General features: G+C 38.4%; 3 protein-coding genes across 7 annotated transcripts; all 3 read left to right on the top strand.

The window, feature by feature from the left end:
* The first annotated feature begins 1,086 nt into the window (after window positions 1-1,086).
* Window positions 1,087-6,049, top strand: LOC103436928 (type I inositol polyphosphate 5-phosphatase 2). 5 transcript variants are annotated; one of them, XR_011581918.1, is made up of 12 exons: window positions 1,093-1,381; window positions 1,510-1,633; window positions 1,736-1,822; window positions 1,947-2,034; window positions 2,133-2,237; window positions 2,950-3,793; window positions 3,927-4,111; window positions 4,302-4,410; window positions 4,512-4,672; window positions 4,897-5,045; window positions 5,254-5,481; window positions 5,648-6,049. XR_011581918.1 is itself a non-coding variant. In XM_008375380.4 (11 exons), the coding sequence occupies exons 1-10, from the start codon at window positions 1,352-1,354 to the stop codon at window positions 5,465-5,467; spliced, it is 1,935 nt and encodes a 644-aa protein (XP_008373602.2). In that variant the 5' UTR covers window positions 1,087-1,351; the 3' UTR covers window positions 5,468-5,481; window positions 5,648-6,049. The 5 variants fall into 5 exon arrangements, 3 of the variants coding, with proteins under 3 accessions (XP_008373602.2, XP_070679495.1, XP_028960318.1); XR_011581919.1 differs by having other exon boundaries at window positions 1,187-1,381; window positions 4,518-4,672; XM_008375380.4 differs by lacking the exon at window positions 4,512-4,672 and having other exon boundaries at window positions 1,087-1,381.
* Window positions 6,050-7,057: 1,008 nt separating this feature from the next.
* Window positions 7,058-8,626, top strand: LOC103436929 (peroxidase 20). The gene is made up of 3 exons (XM_008375381.4): window positions 7,058-7,357; window positions 7,513-7,704; window positions 7,870-8,626. Exons 1-3 carry the CDS (start codon window positions 7,136-7,138, stop codon window positions 8,464-8,466), a joined length of 1,011 nt encoding a protein of 336 aa, XP_008373603.3. The 5' UTR covers window positions 7,058-7,135; the 3' UTR covers window positions 8,467-8,626.
* A 259-nt stretch (window positions 8,627-8,885) lies between these two features.
* On the top strand, window positions 8,886-11,792 carry LOC103436930 (S-norcoclaurine synthase 1-like). The gene is made up of 4 exons (XM_008375382.4): window positions 8,886-9,229; window positions 9,419-9,666; window positions 10,890-11,214; window positions 11,368-11,792. Exons 1-4 carry the CDS (start codon window positions 8,975-8,977, stop codon window positions 11,611-11,613), a joined length of 1,074 nt encoding a protein of 357 aa, XP_008373604.3. The 5' UTR covers window positions 8,886-8,974; the 3' UTR covers window positions 11,614-11,792.
* The last annotated feature ends 1,093 nt before the right edge of the window (window positions 11,793-12,885 follow it).

The following is a 12,885-nucleotide window of genomic DNA, read 5'->3' as shown; positions in this document are numbered from 1 at the left end:
TCTAGCAATCTTGCAAGACCATTTTCAAAATTCAAACAATTCTGCAAGATTAGCTTCAAAATTCCAGCAATTATACAAGATCTTTCAAGAGTTTCAAACATAATAGGAAACAATTGTAAATACAAAGGCAACCAAAACAACTTTGACATCACCTGCAACATAGATAAGTTTTATCCCTATATGAAATTAAAAAAAAAAATTGTCTCTCCACAATATAACTTAACTTTATGTGTAATTTCTCCTTAATTATGCACATTAGCAATATTAATTTAAGGCTTTTTAGTCAAAATGGTCTATGAGATTTGCTTAACACATAACTTTGGTCCCTGAGATTTAAAATCAATAGAAGTGGTCCCTGAAATTGTCCACCATCCATTATTTTGGTCATTCCGTTAAAAAATCTGTTAAGTTAAGGGTATAACACATAACTTTGGTCCCTGAGATTTTGCGTAACACATAATTTTGGTCCATGAGATTTGCATAACACATCACCTTGGTCACTGAGAATGTCCACCATCCATCATTTTGGTCATTCCATTAAAAAGCTCAGGGACCACTTAACAGAGTTTTTTAACGGAATGATCAAAATAATGGATGATGGACAATCTCAGAGACCACTTCTATTGATTTTAAATCTCAAGGATCAAAGTTATGTGTTATGAAAATATCAGGACCATTTTGGCTAAAAAAAACCTTAATTTAATTCAATTGTAATAAACTAAACTATTCTATCATTTGGTACCATCTTCTTATTTTTAAATGAATTGTTTTTTGTCATGAAAATTTGTATTATTGTTATTTTTCTATCCTTTACTCTTCTGTTTTGTATTATCCTCCCATTTTACAATCTGAAAATAATAGCTGCAGCATGTTTGTTGGTCTTCTTATGACTACAAGTTTGTCATCATGAAAGTGACATCATTTTCGTGGGTATCTTTTTCGGGATTTAAGATTTTTCAGTATATATACACATATATACGATATATATATATAAATATTCTGCTGTTTTAGGAACCAGAAAAAAAAAAATACTGGTATGATGTGAGAGAAGATGAGTGGGAGGACCTTTGAGTATAGTATTCCTTCTTTCTTTTTTTTTTTTTTTTTTTTTTTTTTTGGAAAGATAGTAATCCTGTTTTGTGCCTGGAAACAAACAAACTCGTCAACTACTTTACATTTTAATGGTTTTGAAAATATTTTTTATGTATTTTTATAATTAGTATTAATATATATAGGAAAGGAGGCACTTGGATTCCGTTTGAAAGCAAGCTGCTTCCATAAGTGCTTCTGCCTTCAAAGTCTGTAGTAAGTATATATAAGTAGTCATTGGTAGATTTTTTAGCTGGCAAGTATGAAAAGCAGAAGAGGAAAGCCCTCTGAGGTATGCTTTTCTCATGAACAAATTGTTTTTTTTTTCTGCTGTTGAATATATACTTTTATGAATCTCAAGATCGAGGACATGGTTTTCAATCGAGTTATTGATCTCGTTGAGTTGCATTTTTGTTGCAGGCCTTTTGGCCTTCACTTATGATGAAGAAATGGTTAAACATCAAGCCTAAGGAATATGACTTCAGTGCAGACGAGGTTGAAACCGAAACTGAAACTGAAACCGAAACTGAAAGCGAAGATGACGGTATGGTTTCTGGCTTCGGCTTCCTACTTCCAACATTATATATGTTTCTCAAGTATCCTGTGGTTGCTTAATCATGTTTTTGCCGCTATTCTTTTCTTCCAGCTTACTCTCATAGAGATGCAAGAACGCACACACGCAACGATCATGGCCTTCGGGAGAAGCATTCCCTTGGCCAAAGTCCGATTTCAGGTAATGCTTATCGCTCTATCAGTAAATTGTTCATGTTATGAGTATATAATTACTACAATCTGTGCCTTGTGCTTCATACTTTCATAATCTCAACAAGAATTTAACCACTGTTTGATTGGCTCAGATCTACCGTCTATGGGTTATCAGTTAAAACACCGGAGAGGAAAATCAGAAACCGTGCGTGCTCAGTACATAAACACAAAGGATGTGAGGTTCGGCTGTTATTCTTATACGCTGGGAACATCGGCCTAGAAGTGATACCAGTATGTTTCTTACTCGAATGTACCTCCGGGGACATTGTTTTGTGTAGGGTGACAATAGGCACTTGGAATGTTGGTGGAAGACTTCCGGATGAAGATCTTGATATTGATGATTGGTTATGTAACGAAGAATCTGCAGATGTTTACATTCTTGGGTGAGTACTTTCTCAATTTGTTGGCCCTAAGTCATTCGTTCGTCCTTGACATATATCCTCATAGGCACATACTTTCTATGTATTGCTGCATCAGGGATCTTTCCTCTCTTTACCCCATCCCCAACAACTGCATTTTTCTGCATCTATTTGGTGACACGCTGTCTAAAGTTCTTGGAAGTAGCACTTTAACGTAAATTGCATGCTTCAAAACAACATGCCACACCTAAAATATATGTATTCTGCTAATCAGCAGCTACCGATGGATTGAAGAATTCAGCTTTTTATTAGCATTTCAAATTCCTGGTATTTGTGATAAATGAAATGGCAGTAGAGCAGAATTGGTGAAACTACTGATCCCGTACATCCTTAAGCGTTTTCAGCATTAAATCTCTAGTCAGTTTTCTTTATTTTTGTCGCAGTTCTAATGTTTGGCATAGGTTTCCGGTGGTTTCTTCTTTTTGATAAGTGGTTTGCCTGGTATATGCTTGTGGCAGGCTCTCACCTGTTCTGTTCTATCTGCATGTTCATTTTCTCCGATAGTATGTGCATTGTGTATTCTATTGCCAATTATTGTCTAAGCATGAAAACAGTTTGCATATATTTGATATCAAAATTGCAGCCTAGCTGAAGGTTAATGCTGCAGTTATAACAAAAAGTTTTTGCTGCAGAGAAAATTTAAATGTCAATTTGATTGGTACTAATCATCGTTCAGTTTTCAAGAGGTTGTCCCTTTGAATGCTGGGAATGTACTGGGAGCAGAGGATAATAAACCAATACCAAAATGGGAGACAATCATCCGAAGAACTCTGAACAGATCCTTGGAATCTGAAAGTAAACACATAAGCTACAGTGCTCCACATTCTCCGGTTGCAAAAACTTCTTCTGTCGCTGATGTGCTTGTGGATGTGATCAACGCTCATCCGTTAGGCTTGCTGGGCAAGGAATATGTTGGAGCTACTGATGGTAGCAACTTGAAACAAGGCGAATTGACCAGAGCACTCAGTATTGGAAAGAGTTTACACTGGAAGAGAACTTATGGCCTTGATTGTGACAGTAGACTAGAGTGGCCTGAGCTTTCGTTAGATGCAACCCCTCAAGTTGTCTTAACCAACTCCAAATTGCGGCGGGTGCTGAGCAGTTCCGCAAGAATTGGAGGTTTGGTGGATAATCCTTTAATATTCAGTCCTCAAGGTTTTGCACCAAAAGATGGTGGATTGAAACGATGGCACGGTAGCTCTGGGAACCTGCTGGGGTCAATTTCAGTGGAGCAGCAAGAGATGCGTCCATTTTTTGACACTCTGTCTGATGTGTCTGACAGTTTTGCGGAAGAGGAAGATGATGATACTTTTCATGAATTACCATATGAACTAGAGAAAAATGGACTTATTGACGATGATGAGGGCGCGAAATTACCTTCTACGTATGTGCGAATTGTGAGCAAGCAAATGGTAGGGATATATGTGTCTGTATGGGTACGTAAGAAGTTGAGGAGACACATCAACAATATGAAAGTATCTCCAGTTGGGGTTGGTCTAATGGGCTACATGGGAAACAAGGTAGTTCCATTCTGCTTATGTTTATTTTTCGATCACTAAAAATCTGGAGCAGATTGCATCATGTTGCATCAATGTTGAATGTTCTTGCCTTAATGCAACTGACCATCTTCTTAATTCATGGTTGCTGAAGCAGGGATCAGTTTCTGTTAGCATGTCACTTTACCAATCGCGAATGTGCTTTGTTTGTTCTCATCTGACCTCTGGTCAGAAGGAGGGGGCTGAGCAAAGGCGGAACTCAGATGTGTATGAAATTGTACGGCGTACCTGTTTCTCATCTGTCTTTGATACGGATCAACCACTGACAATTCCATCTCATGAGTAAGCACACAGATTAACCACTGAATATGCCACCTCATGACATTTCTGTTTGTCAATCTAAAAGAAGCACACACACGTTTTTTATGCCATCTCTTGATAGTGAATTTGGTGTAATCTCTTTATACACTTATCTTGCGTCACAAAGTGCTTGAACCGTGATTTGATGTGATCGGGGTGCTTTTGTTGGCAGTCAGATTTTCTGGTTTGGGGATTTGAACTATCGGCTCAATATGTCGGACACAGAGGCGAGGAGGCTCATTGCTCTCAAACGATGGGATGAACTTATCAACAATGATCAGGTGTGCTCATCATTCTCTTTACACTATCATGTTCAGTATTCCAACATAGTTCATTTTTCCCCAGTATGTGAAACGTCTGAATTCATTTTACCCTGGCAAAGATACAGGAGTTGTGTCCAAAACTCAACAGTTTCTGTAAATGTTTGGGATTGATGTCTTCTGAGCCAAATACGAGATAGTTTCCCAACATTTTAGTCGAAATGTGGATTTCCTCTTTCGTATCTGTGACATACTGCAAACTGATGTTCATGGGACATTAACAGTTAAGTTGTCCACATATGAACTTAACTTTCTAGGGTTGATAAAGACTCTACTACGTATGAACATTATACATTCTCTTTTCTAGTATTTTCTGAAGTTGCTCAAGAGTTTTTTTCATGAATAAGCTCCACACCCTTCTGTCTTCTCTATTTTTTGAACGTTCAAGAAACAGCCCCAGTTTCTTGTATAATAAACTGGCCCTTGATGCAACCACTAAATGTGCAGCTAATCACAGAACTTCGTAGTGGGCATGTATTCGAAGGATGGAAAGAGGGAGTGATACAATTTCCCCCAACCTACAAGTATGAAAACAACTCTGACAGATATTTTGGAGAGAATCCAAAAGAAGGAGAGAAGAAAAGAACACCAGCATGGTAAGTACAACTTCTGTCAAAATTCTAGCACACATAGTTCTTAAGGATATTTCATACAGTTTGTAATTCTGATCATATATTTAGCTTCCGAAATTGTTCCTTCTTGTTTCTTTTCGTTGGGGAGGGGGGCGTTGTAAAGACCCTACTATTATTCTGAATCAAACAATTGATGAGTGTTTCCTATTATGTACTTGGTATAATTCGAAAGGTGTGATCGCATACTATGGCTGGGAAAAGGCATCAAACAACTTTCTTATAAGCGGGCAGAACTAAAGCTTTCAGATCATCGACCGGTTAGCTCAACCTTCATGGTTGAAGTTGAAGTCCTAGATCACTGGAAGCTGCAACGAGCTCTCAATTGTACTAGCGTAGCAGTACATCCTGAGATATTCCTGGACGAATATGATGATTTAGAATCTTAATTAGAAGAAACCAGGTAACTTGCTCGAGAATCTCTTATTTTCTTCTTTTCTGAAGAGTATTGGAAACTCGGTCAATATGAACCAAGGAAATACTTAAAATCTTTTGTTGTGTAAACTGGTAAAGAAGTTTTAACCGAATGGTTGCTGACCGAACATTTTTCATTTCTTTCTTTTTGGCAGTACAAGAAACATAATGTCATTGGTGTTGCATGCCCATTTTAACAGACATATCTTTCGAGAGGAAATTGGGGATCATGCTGACGAGGTTGAAAAGTTGACACCTTTTTGGACACACTGGATTCAAGATGCTGCTCGCAAACACCGTTACTGTCATACCAGTGTGCAAAAGTAAAACAATAGCTAGGATAACACCAAGTTACAGATATATTCATCAAACATCAACAGAAAAAAAGCGTATTTCTTTCTTAGATATTGAACTTAAACAGTGGTGTTTTTTTGTTCGATTTTTTGTATATTGGTCTACAGATTGTCTGCGGATGTTTGTTTGTTCTCTCTTTTTCGATCGTTTATGTATAGTTTGAACATTTGGGTTGTGATTAATAGAACATGGAAGTTGCACTATGTTTTTTCGCTTTGGATGTGTACCTTGGCTTTTCAAATCACCCAAATGTAAGAGGTCAACGGAGAAGCTGGAAATTCGAACTTGACCATCGGGTGTAGGGGTAAATACTCGCTACCACTTGAGCTACAAGTCGGTAAAGAATCATGCTTCTCTTCAATCAGGCACAAAAGGGCTACTTTCTGGTGGCAGAACTAGAGCTAGTGTTCCACGCGTACTATTTGCTATTAGTGGGCTTAAACTTAATTGGTGGATCTAGGCATAGTCCAAAGTGAAAACGTAAAGGTGGCGGTGTTCTAAACTAATCACACAATGTCATGTGAAAAAGTTAAAATACAAAGCAATCTCGGTCTAGGTTGCACGGACACTCCAAAACCCCGAAGTGTCAGAGTGTCAAACACCCTGACATGCCTTGAACACACCCCCAACATGGTTTGGACACTGTCAAGACACAACAGGGGCATCTTTGTAAAATTAACAATATATTTTGGGCATTTTTATAAATATCAAAACTTCTAAAACCTAAAGACTACCCCGACCTTTGCTCTAGACTTCAATCCTCTTTTAGTCTTCCTCTCTCGGGCGCCTCCACTTTAGTCCTCTGTCCAGTCATCTTTTTAGTCCTCTCTTCAATCTTATTTCTCTCTATTTACTTTGTTATATTATGATTCAAAATATTGTTTTGAGTATATGTAATATTTATTATATTTTATTCACAGTGTCCTAGCCATGTCCGTGTCCTTATTTTTTGAAATTTAGCGTATCACTGTATTGCGTGAGACAATATCCTTGTTCGTGTTCGTGCAACCTAGACCTTGGCGACCTTTGGAACACCCTTGAAACAACTTGCCTTATGAAATTTGTAAAACCTTATGGAGATATAATTAGGTAGAGTAGTTGCATCAACTTTTAATAAAACCTAAAAAGGGAATGTCTTTATGTTAAAGTTGGTTTGAAAATATGGATAAGAAACATTTTGAAGCAAAGTAGAGTAAAACGTCACTGAAAGACCTAGCTACCGATTAAGCTAGTATATATACATATATGCATATAGATGATGTTACTTGATATTAATCCTGTTTTTTTCAATGATGTGGAGGATTTTCTTGAGTTTAGTACTGGCAGCAGTAGTTTTGCAGGGCACTGAACCGCTGAGTGACGAAGATGGACCTCTTGTTCTTGACTACTATAGAGAACAGTGCCCTTTGGCGGAAGAGATTGTGAGCCGTAGTGTTGCGGTTGCAGTGGCTAAAGATCCTCGAATGGCTGCTTCGCTCCTTCGACTGCACTTTCATGATTGTTTCGTCATGGTTACACCTCTCTCTCTTCCTCCCTCTTTCCATCTCTTTTGCGGAGTTAAATATATGTGATGAGAGACATAGCAAATTACATGCATAAGGAAAAACAAATGTTTACGTACTTTTTGCCTTCTTTCCATTTTTCGTTTATGTTTTCGATTCTTTAGGGGTGCGATGCATCTGTTCTTTTGGATAGCTATGGAGGCATAACAAGTGAGAAACAAGCCGGCCCCAACCGCAAGTCTTTACGAGGATTTAAGGTTGTTGATGAGATAAAGTATCTCCTGGAAGAGGCTTGTCCAGGAACAGTTTCATGTGCTGACATTCTAGCCTTGGCTGCCCGTGATGCTGTTGCACTGGTACGTTCCTCTCTTGAACAAATGTTGTAATATGTAACAACTTGCAGTAAATTTTAGTGTGATCGATCAAAAATATAGTCAGTAAATGTGGTACATGTAGCATTACACTGTTTCTCAAACTGTATTTCTTTCGTTGCACATTTTCCTTTTTCTTCTCATGAAAAGAGAGGCGGACCACGGTGGAATGTGTGGCTAGGCAGGAGAGACTCACTGGAAGCAAGCTTCAACGGTGCCAACCAGTTCATCCCTCCTCCGAATTCCTCTCTAGAAACTCTCATTGCCAATTTCAAACAACAGGGCCTTGATATAAGAGACTTGGTTGCCTTATCAGGTAGCCACACAATGGGAGAGGCACAATGTTTGAGTTTCCGGCAGAGGGTGTATGATGTGCAGCTGAGAGGAGAATATGAATTGCACGATAAATACAAGCGATATACAACCTTTCGAAGAATCTTAAGGTCCATATGCCCTGAATCGGGGAGGGACCACGAACTAGCACCGCTGGATCATCAAACACCAACCAGATTTGACAACCATTATTACATCAACTTACTCCAAGGAAAGGGTTTGCTGGGGTCTGATAATGTGTTGGTCACACAAGATGATAAAGGGGAGATAGTGAAGCTGGTGTGGGCTTACGCATCCAATGAGAAACTGTTCTTCGCTTCATTTGCAGAGTCGATGATCAAGATGGGAAATATCAATGTACTCACCGGAAGCCATGGAGAGATCAGAAAGAATTGTAGGTTTGTCAACACCTAATTAATAAGAAATGCATGGAGGTTGAGGGAGCTCAGAGACTCTGAGTGTTTAATATTAGTTTATGTTGTATTTCTACTATTTCATGCTGATCTATGACTGTGTTTATGACTTCTTAGCCCCTTACAACATTTAAATAATACTCGAATTATAATGATGTCAATCGTGTGGTCCGACTTGTAGGGTCATCTAATAAGAAATATATTGCCACGCTGCCATAAGTGTGGTCGAATTAACAAAAATGTTGGGGTTGTATGTGTTTGCGAAAGAGACTGAGGCCGGAGAAATTGTCGTTTTTGGCCGAATATAGATTCTTTTTCTATGTTGTTTTCGTTTGGAGCATCTTTGTTTCTTTCATGAAAATAAACTAGCAATCCACGAATTGCAGGCCATATGTAGACAAGCTTTCACAAATTAAATAAAAAGATCAAATAAATTATAAATGCCGTCCACAAAGTACATAATTTATATACACAACAGAATTTGAGAGTTTCAGATTAGTGGTGTGAGAATGGAAACTGATCAGGTAGTATTCCGCAGAAAAGACTTGGGCGGTTCTCTACCAGTTGAGAATGTTCAAGCTCTTGCTTCCAGTACCTTAAAAGAAATACCACCCCGATACATCCGGCCTGAAATCCAACATGAGCCAGCTTCCGTTGAGGACTCGCTTCAAATTCCAGTTGTCGATACGAACAAGCTTAATGATGATGACGATGATGAATTAGCCAAACTTCATTTGGCTTGTAAGGAATGGGGTTTCTTTCAGGTATACATATTCTACAATTCTCATCTTTAAATTCATCATGATGCAAGTAGTTGAAAAGCATTCACTCTTGCATCTAAGATCATATGTTCAATACTCCATTAAAATCAAAACTTGAGTTGTCTTGTATTACTCATAAGGTTTTACAATCGCAATTCAATACATTGATATAAAATTGCATCGTTGATGCAGTTGATCAATCATGATGTACCAGAAGAAGTGATTAAGAAAATGAAGAGTGACACCGAGGAGTTCTTCCAGCTGCCACTAGAAGTAAAGAAGGCTTATGCACAGCTGCCAAATCATATTGAAGGTTATGGCCAAGCCTTTGTAGTTTCTGAAGACCAAAAACTTGACTGGGGAGACATGCTCTTCCTTCTCTCACAACCACTCTCCCTCAGAAATCTCACATTCTGGCCTACCCTCCCCACTTCTTTCAGGTAAATCGTGTAAATCTACGAGCATTTTTGACCTAATCAAGCATTCAATAACAAAACCTTTAGTGTAGTGGTAAATGCTCTTAATTAACCACTTGAGCTACGAGCCACTTGCATCTATATTTCATTAAGAATCAACTTCAAAACCTGAAACGAAAGAACATTCAACTCTTTTACTTTTCCTTTTTTATCCATTGAACTAAGGGCGTGTTTACGTGTCTGTAATCGGAATCAAAAGTCGGAGTATGATTCCGATTACGGATTATTCTTGTGTTTACTAAAATTTGGAGGAATCAAAATGGGTGGGGTCCACTTGAAAGGTAGGAATTGAATTCCTGATTTTGGAGGAATTGAACTCCTGAGTAGGAGGTGTCATTTGAATTCTGGGACAAGGGAGGAATCTGGAATACAATTTTCTACCCATTATAACCCCATGTAATTCCTAAAAACTCCAAATCTGCCACTCAAATCAACAAGCCCACACCTCTCTGCCTACACCCCCTTCACCTCCCCGTGCCACAGTGAACCAATCTCAAGAATCCTAGGGCATCTTCAGATATCGTAGTGAGCTGGTTGTTCTTTGGTTGTCGCATTGTAGTCGTGTGGGGATGGAGGTGCGACGCGCGAGTGAGATCAATGGATGCGCAAAAAATGATGATGAAAGATCCACAGAAAATAAAATGAAGGAGAGGGAGGGAGAGAGTGGTGGCGGTAGCGGTTGGTGAGGACTGATAAATGATACGAGGAGAAGAGAAAAGAGGTGAAAAATTAGGTTTCAAAAGGTAGAAAACTTGGCTGCTGGCTTGGGAAGTTTTTTTTTTTGTAGGGGAGAGGGGGGGGGGGGGGTGGGTAAAAAAATTAGGTTTGAAAAGGTTAAAAAAAAAAGTAAAAAAATGAGTTTATAAAGTGATAGAAATTCAATCATTTATGGGTTAAGATGGTATGAAATTAAATTATACTAATTATCACATAAAATAATTCATTTAGACCAAGGGGAGTTTAGTAATCAAATGATTTTGATTCCAATTCAAAAATGAATTGGTAAACAACTTATATAAAACCAACATCATTCCTATTCCATTTCCTGACAATTTAGTAAACACCTTTCATAGGAATTTGATTTTGATTCCTCTCCAATCCAATTCCGCATCAATTCAATTCCTCTCATTTTGATTAGTGATTAGTAAACAAGCCATACTTCTTCCTGGTCACATTGCTAACATTAGGGAGACACTGGATAAGTACTCAGAGGAACTTCAACAAGTCACACTCTATATATGGAAGTTGATATGTAAGAACCTGGGGCTCAATTCAGAGGAGATGGAAAGCATGTTCGAGGATGGAACGCAAGGTCTAAGGATGAATTATTATCCACCCTGTCAGCAAGCTAGCAGGGTTATGGGTCTCACTCCACATTCAGATGCTGTGGGTTTGACTCTATTAGTTCAAGTTAACGAAGTTCAAGGTTTACAAATCAAGAAAAATGGCAGATGGGTACCCGTTAAACCGGTACCCAGTGCATTCATCGTCAACATTGGCGACATCATTGAGGTATACGATGAATATTGAGTGGAATACGATTATACGACACATGAAACACATTTCTTTACTGCATTATATGATGAGTTATGTGTAACTGAATATATAACTACTGATCTAACGAGTAGATTTCACTTAGCAGATAATATTACTTTGTTATTGCAGATAATGAGTAATGGAGAGTATAAGAGCATAGAGCACAGAGCTGTGGTGAACACAGAAAGGGAACGGCTTTCAATTGCAGCATTTCACAGCCCAAATCTGAGGACCGCAATTGGTCCCTTGCCAGATCTTGTCAAGGATAATGCAGCAAACTACAAGACTGTAAGCAGCGAGGAGTATATTAAACTCGTCGTAACCAGCAAACTCGACGGTAAAAACCTACTGGAACATATGAAATTGAAGGTGTGACATACTGATCAAGACAACAATCGACGGTAAGAATGACTTATGTTTGAGTGTCATTAAACCATAATGTAGATGTAAATATATTAAGTAAAAAGGTTGTATTTTATATGGACTCAATAATATGGAATACACCGGATTAATACCATATTAGAGGGAAACTTAAGGTGGTTATCAATTTGAAACTACAGCAGTTGAAACCCAAGCAAACTGGTGGCAACCGCATCTTTGAAAGGAAGATGTAATTATGAAATATATACATATATACATATACATACATACATACATACATACATACATACATATATATGTATATGATTGGTCTCTCTTCTCGGGGTTGTTGGTTCTTACTGTGATATACTAGTCTGAGATCCTTTTTCGAATCCAAGAGAAGAGGAGACAAAATCATGGCTTCGATGTCTTCTACTACAAGTAAGTGATCTCCATTAGAGTTATAAACCCTAATATGCATGCACTAATAAATGCTGCAGTATATGAATTCTATCATCCTCTGCTGTATATATATAATTTTCTATGGTTTGGTTGTATTCGATCCGTAATATGGGTTTACAAATCTTTCCGTTAGTCCACACTCCACAGTCCGGAGGTAAACTGTATAAAACTTATCAAATAGTCAATCACACATCGGAGGAAACGAAAGAATTATAAATATAAGGAAACTGCTCCCTCATATTGAGGGTGGCCAAACCTCTTCTCATTTCATTTCGTGCTGCGTGCCACTTTGATCTCTTATTAATCTCAAACTATATGGAATACATAAGTTAATCAAATTCCACTGACTGCTACGAAAGGAAAAGGCCTCTCTTCTGATCGTTTGCTGGCTTTTTCTGCTGCCCTGCGGGGTGGCACCTCCTCCATCCTTTTGGTGATAGTTCCTCCACCCAGTGGTGGGTTTTTCCTCTTTTCTTCCGTCCCTTTTCTTTTTCTTCTTTGTTCCTTATCATTGAACAAATCTAGTCCCTTCCTCCATCCTCCCCCCTCTCTGATCCCCTCCTCTCAGTCCCTCTTAACCTAGCTTGTCCACTCCCTATTTGCACCAAATCGCTCACTGGGAAGACCTATACTTTCATCTCTCCTCTCGCCATGGAGTCACCCACCAATGGGGTGGGTGTAAAAGCCATGGAACCGCGAATTGAATCGAATCGCAACAAATAAAGCGTAAAAAACTGCATTGACAAAAAAAAAAATTCAACTTAGTTTCAAGAACCAAACCATTCAAATCGGTTTCAGTCCCGGTTCATACATTGTAAAAACTGT

This window comes from Malus domestica, chromosome 06 (genome assembly GCF_042453785.1).
Source record: "Malus domestica chromosome 06, GDT2T_hap1".
Classification (NCBI taxonomy): Eukaryota; Viridiplantae; Streptophyta; class Magnoliopsida; order Rosales; family Rosaceae; genus Malus; species Malus domestica.
The sequence above is the reverse complement of the archived record's forward strand: the minus strand, read 5'-3'. Positions and strand labels throughout refer to the sequence as shown.

Bases quoted from the DNA above. Each gene is read 5' to 3' on its own strand.
- LOC103436928 (XM_008375380.4), top strand. From the start codon at position 1,352: ATGAAAAGCAGAAGAGGAAAGCCCTCTGAG. The intron at 3,794-3,926 runs GTAGTTCCATTC...TTGCTGAAGCAG, and splicing joins TGGGCTACATGGGAAACAAG to GGATCAGTTTCTGTTAGCAT. The intron at 5,046-5,253 runs GTAAGTACAACT...ATAATTCGAAAG, and splicing joins AAGAAAAGAACACCAGCATG to GTGTGATCGCATACTATGGC.
- LOC103436929 (XM_008375381.4), top strand. From the start codon at position 7,136: ATGATGTGGAGGATTTTCTTGAGTTTAGTACTGGCAGCAGTAGTTTTG. The intron at 7,358-7,512 runs GTTACACCTCTC...TCGATTCTTTAG, and splicing joins TTCATGATTGTTTCGTCATG to GGGTGCGATGCATCTGTTCT. The intron at 7,705-7,869 runs GTACGTTCCTCT...TCTCATGAAAAG, and splicing joins CCCGTGATGCTGTTGCACTG to AGAGGCGGACCACGGTGGAA.
- LOC103436930 (XM_008375382.4), top strand. From the start codon at position 8,975: ATGGAAACTGATCAGGTAGTATTCCGCAGAAAAGACTTGGGCGGTTCT. The intron at 9,667-10,889 runs GTAAATCGTGTA...TGCTAACATTAG, and splicing joins ACCCTCCCCACTTCTTTCAG to GGAGACACTGGATAAGTACT. The intron at 11,215-11,367 runs GTATACGATGAA...TTGTTATTGCAG, and splicing joins ACATTGGCGACATCATTGAG to ATAATGAGTAATGGAGAGTA.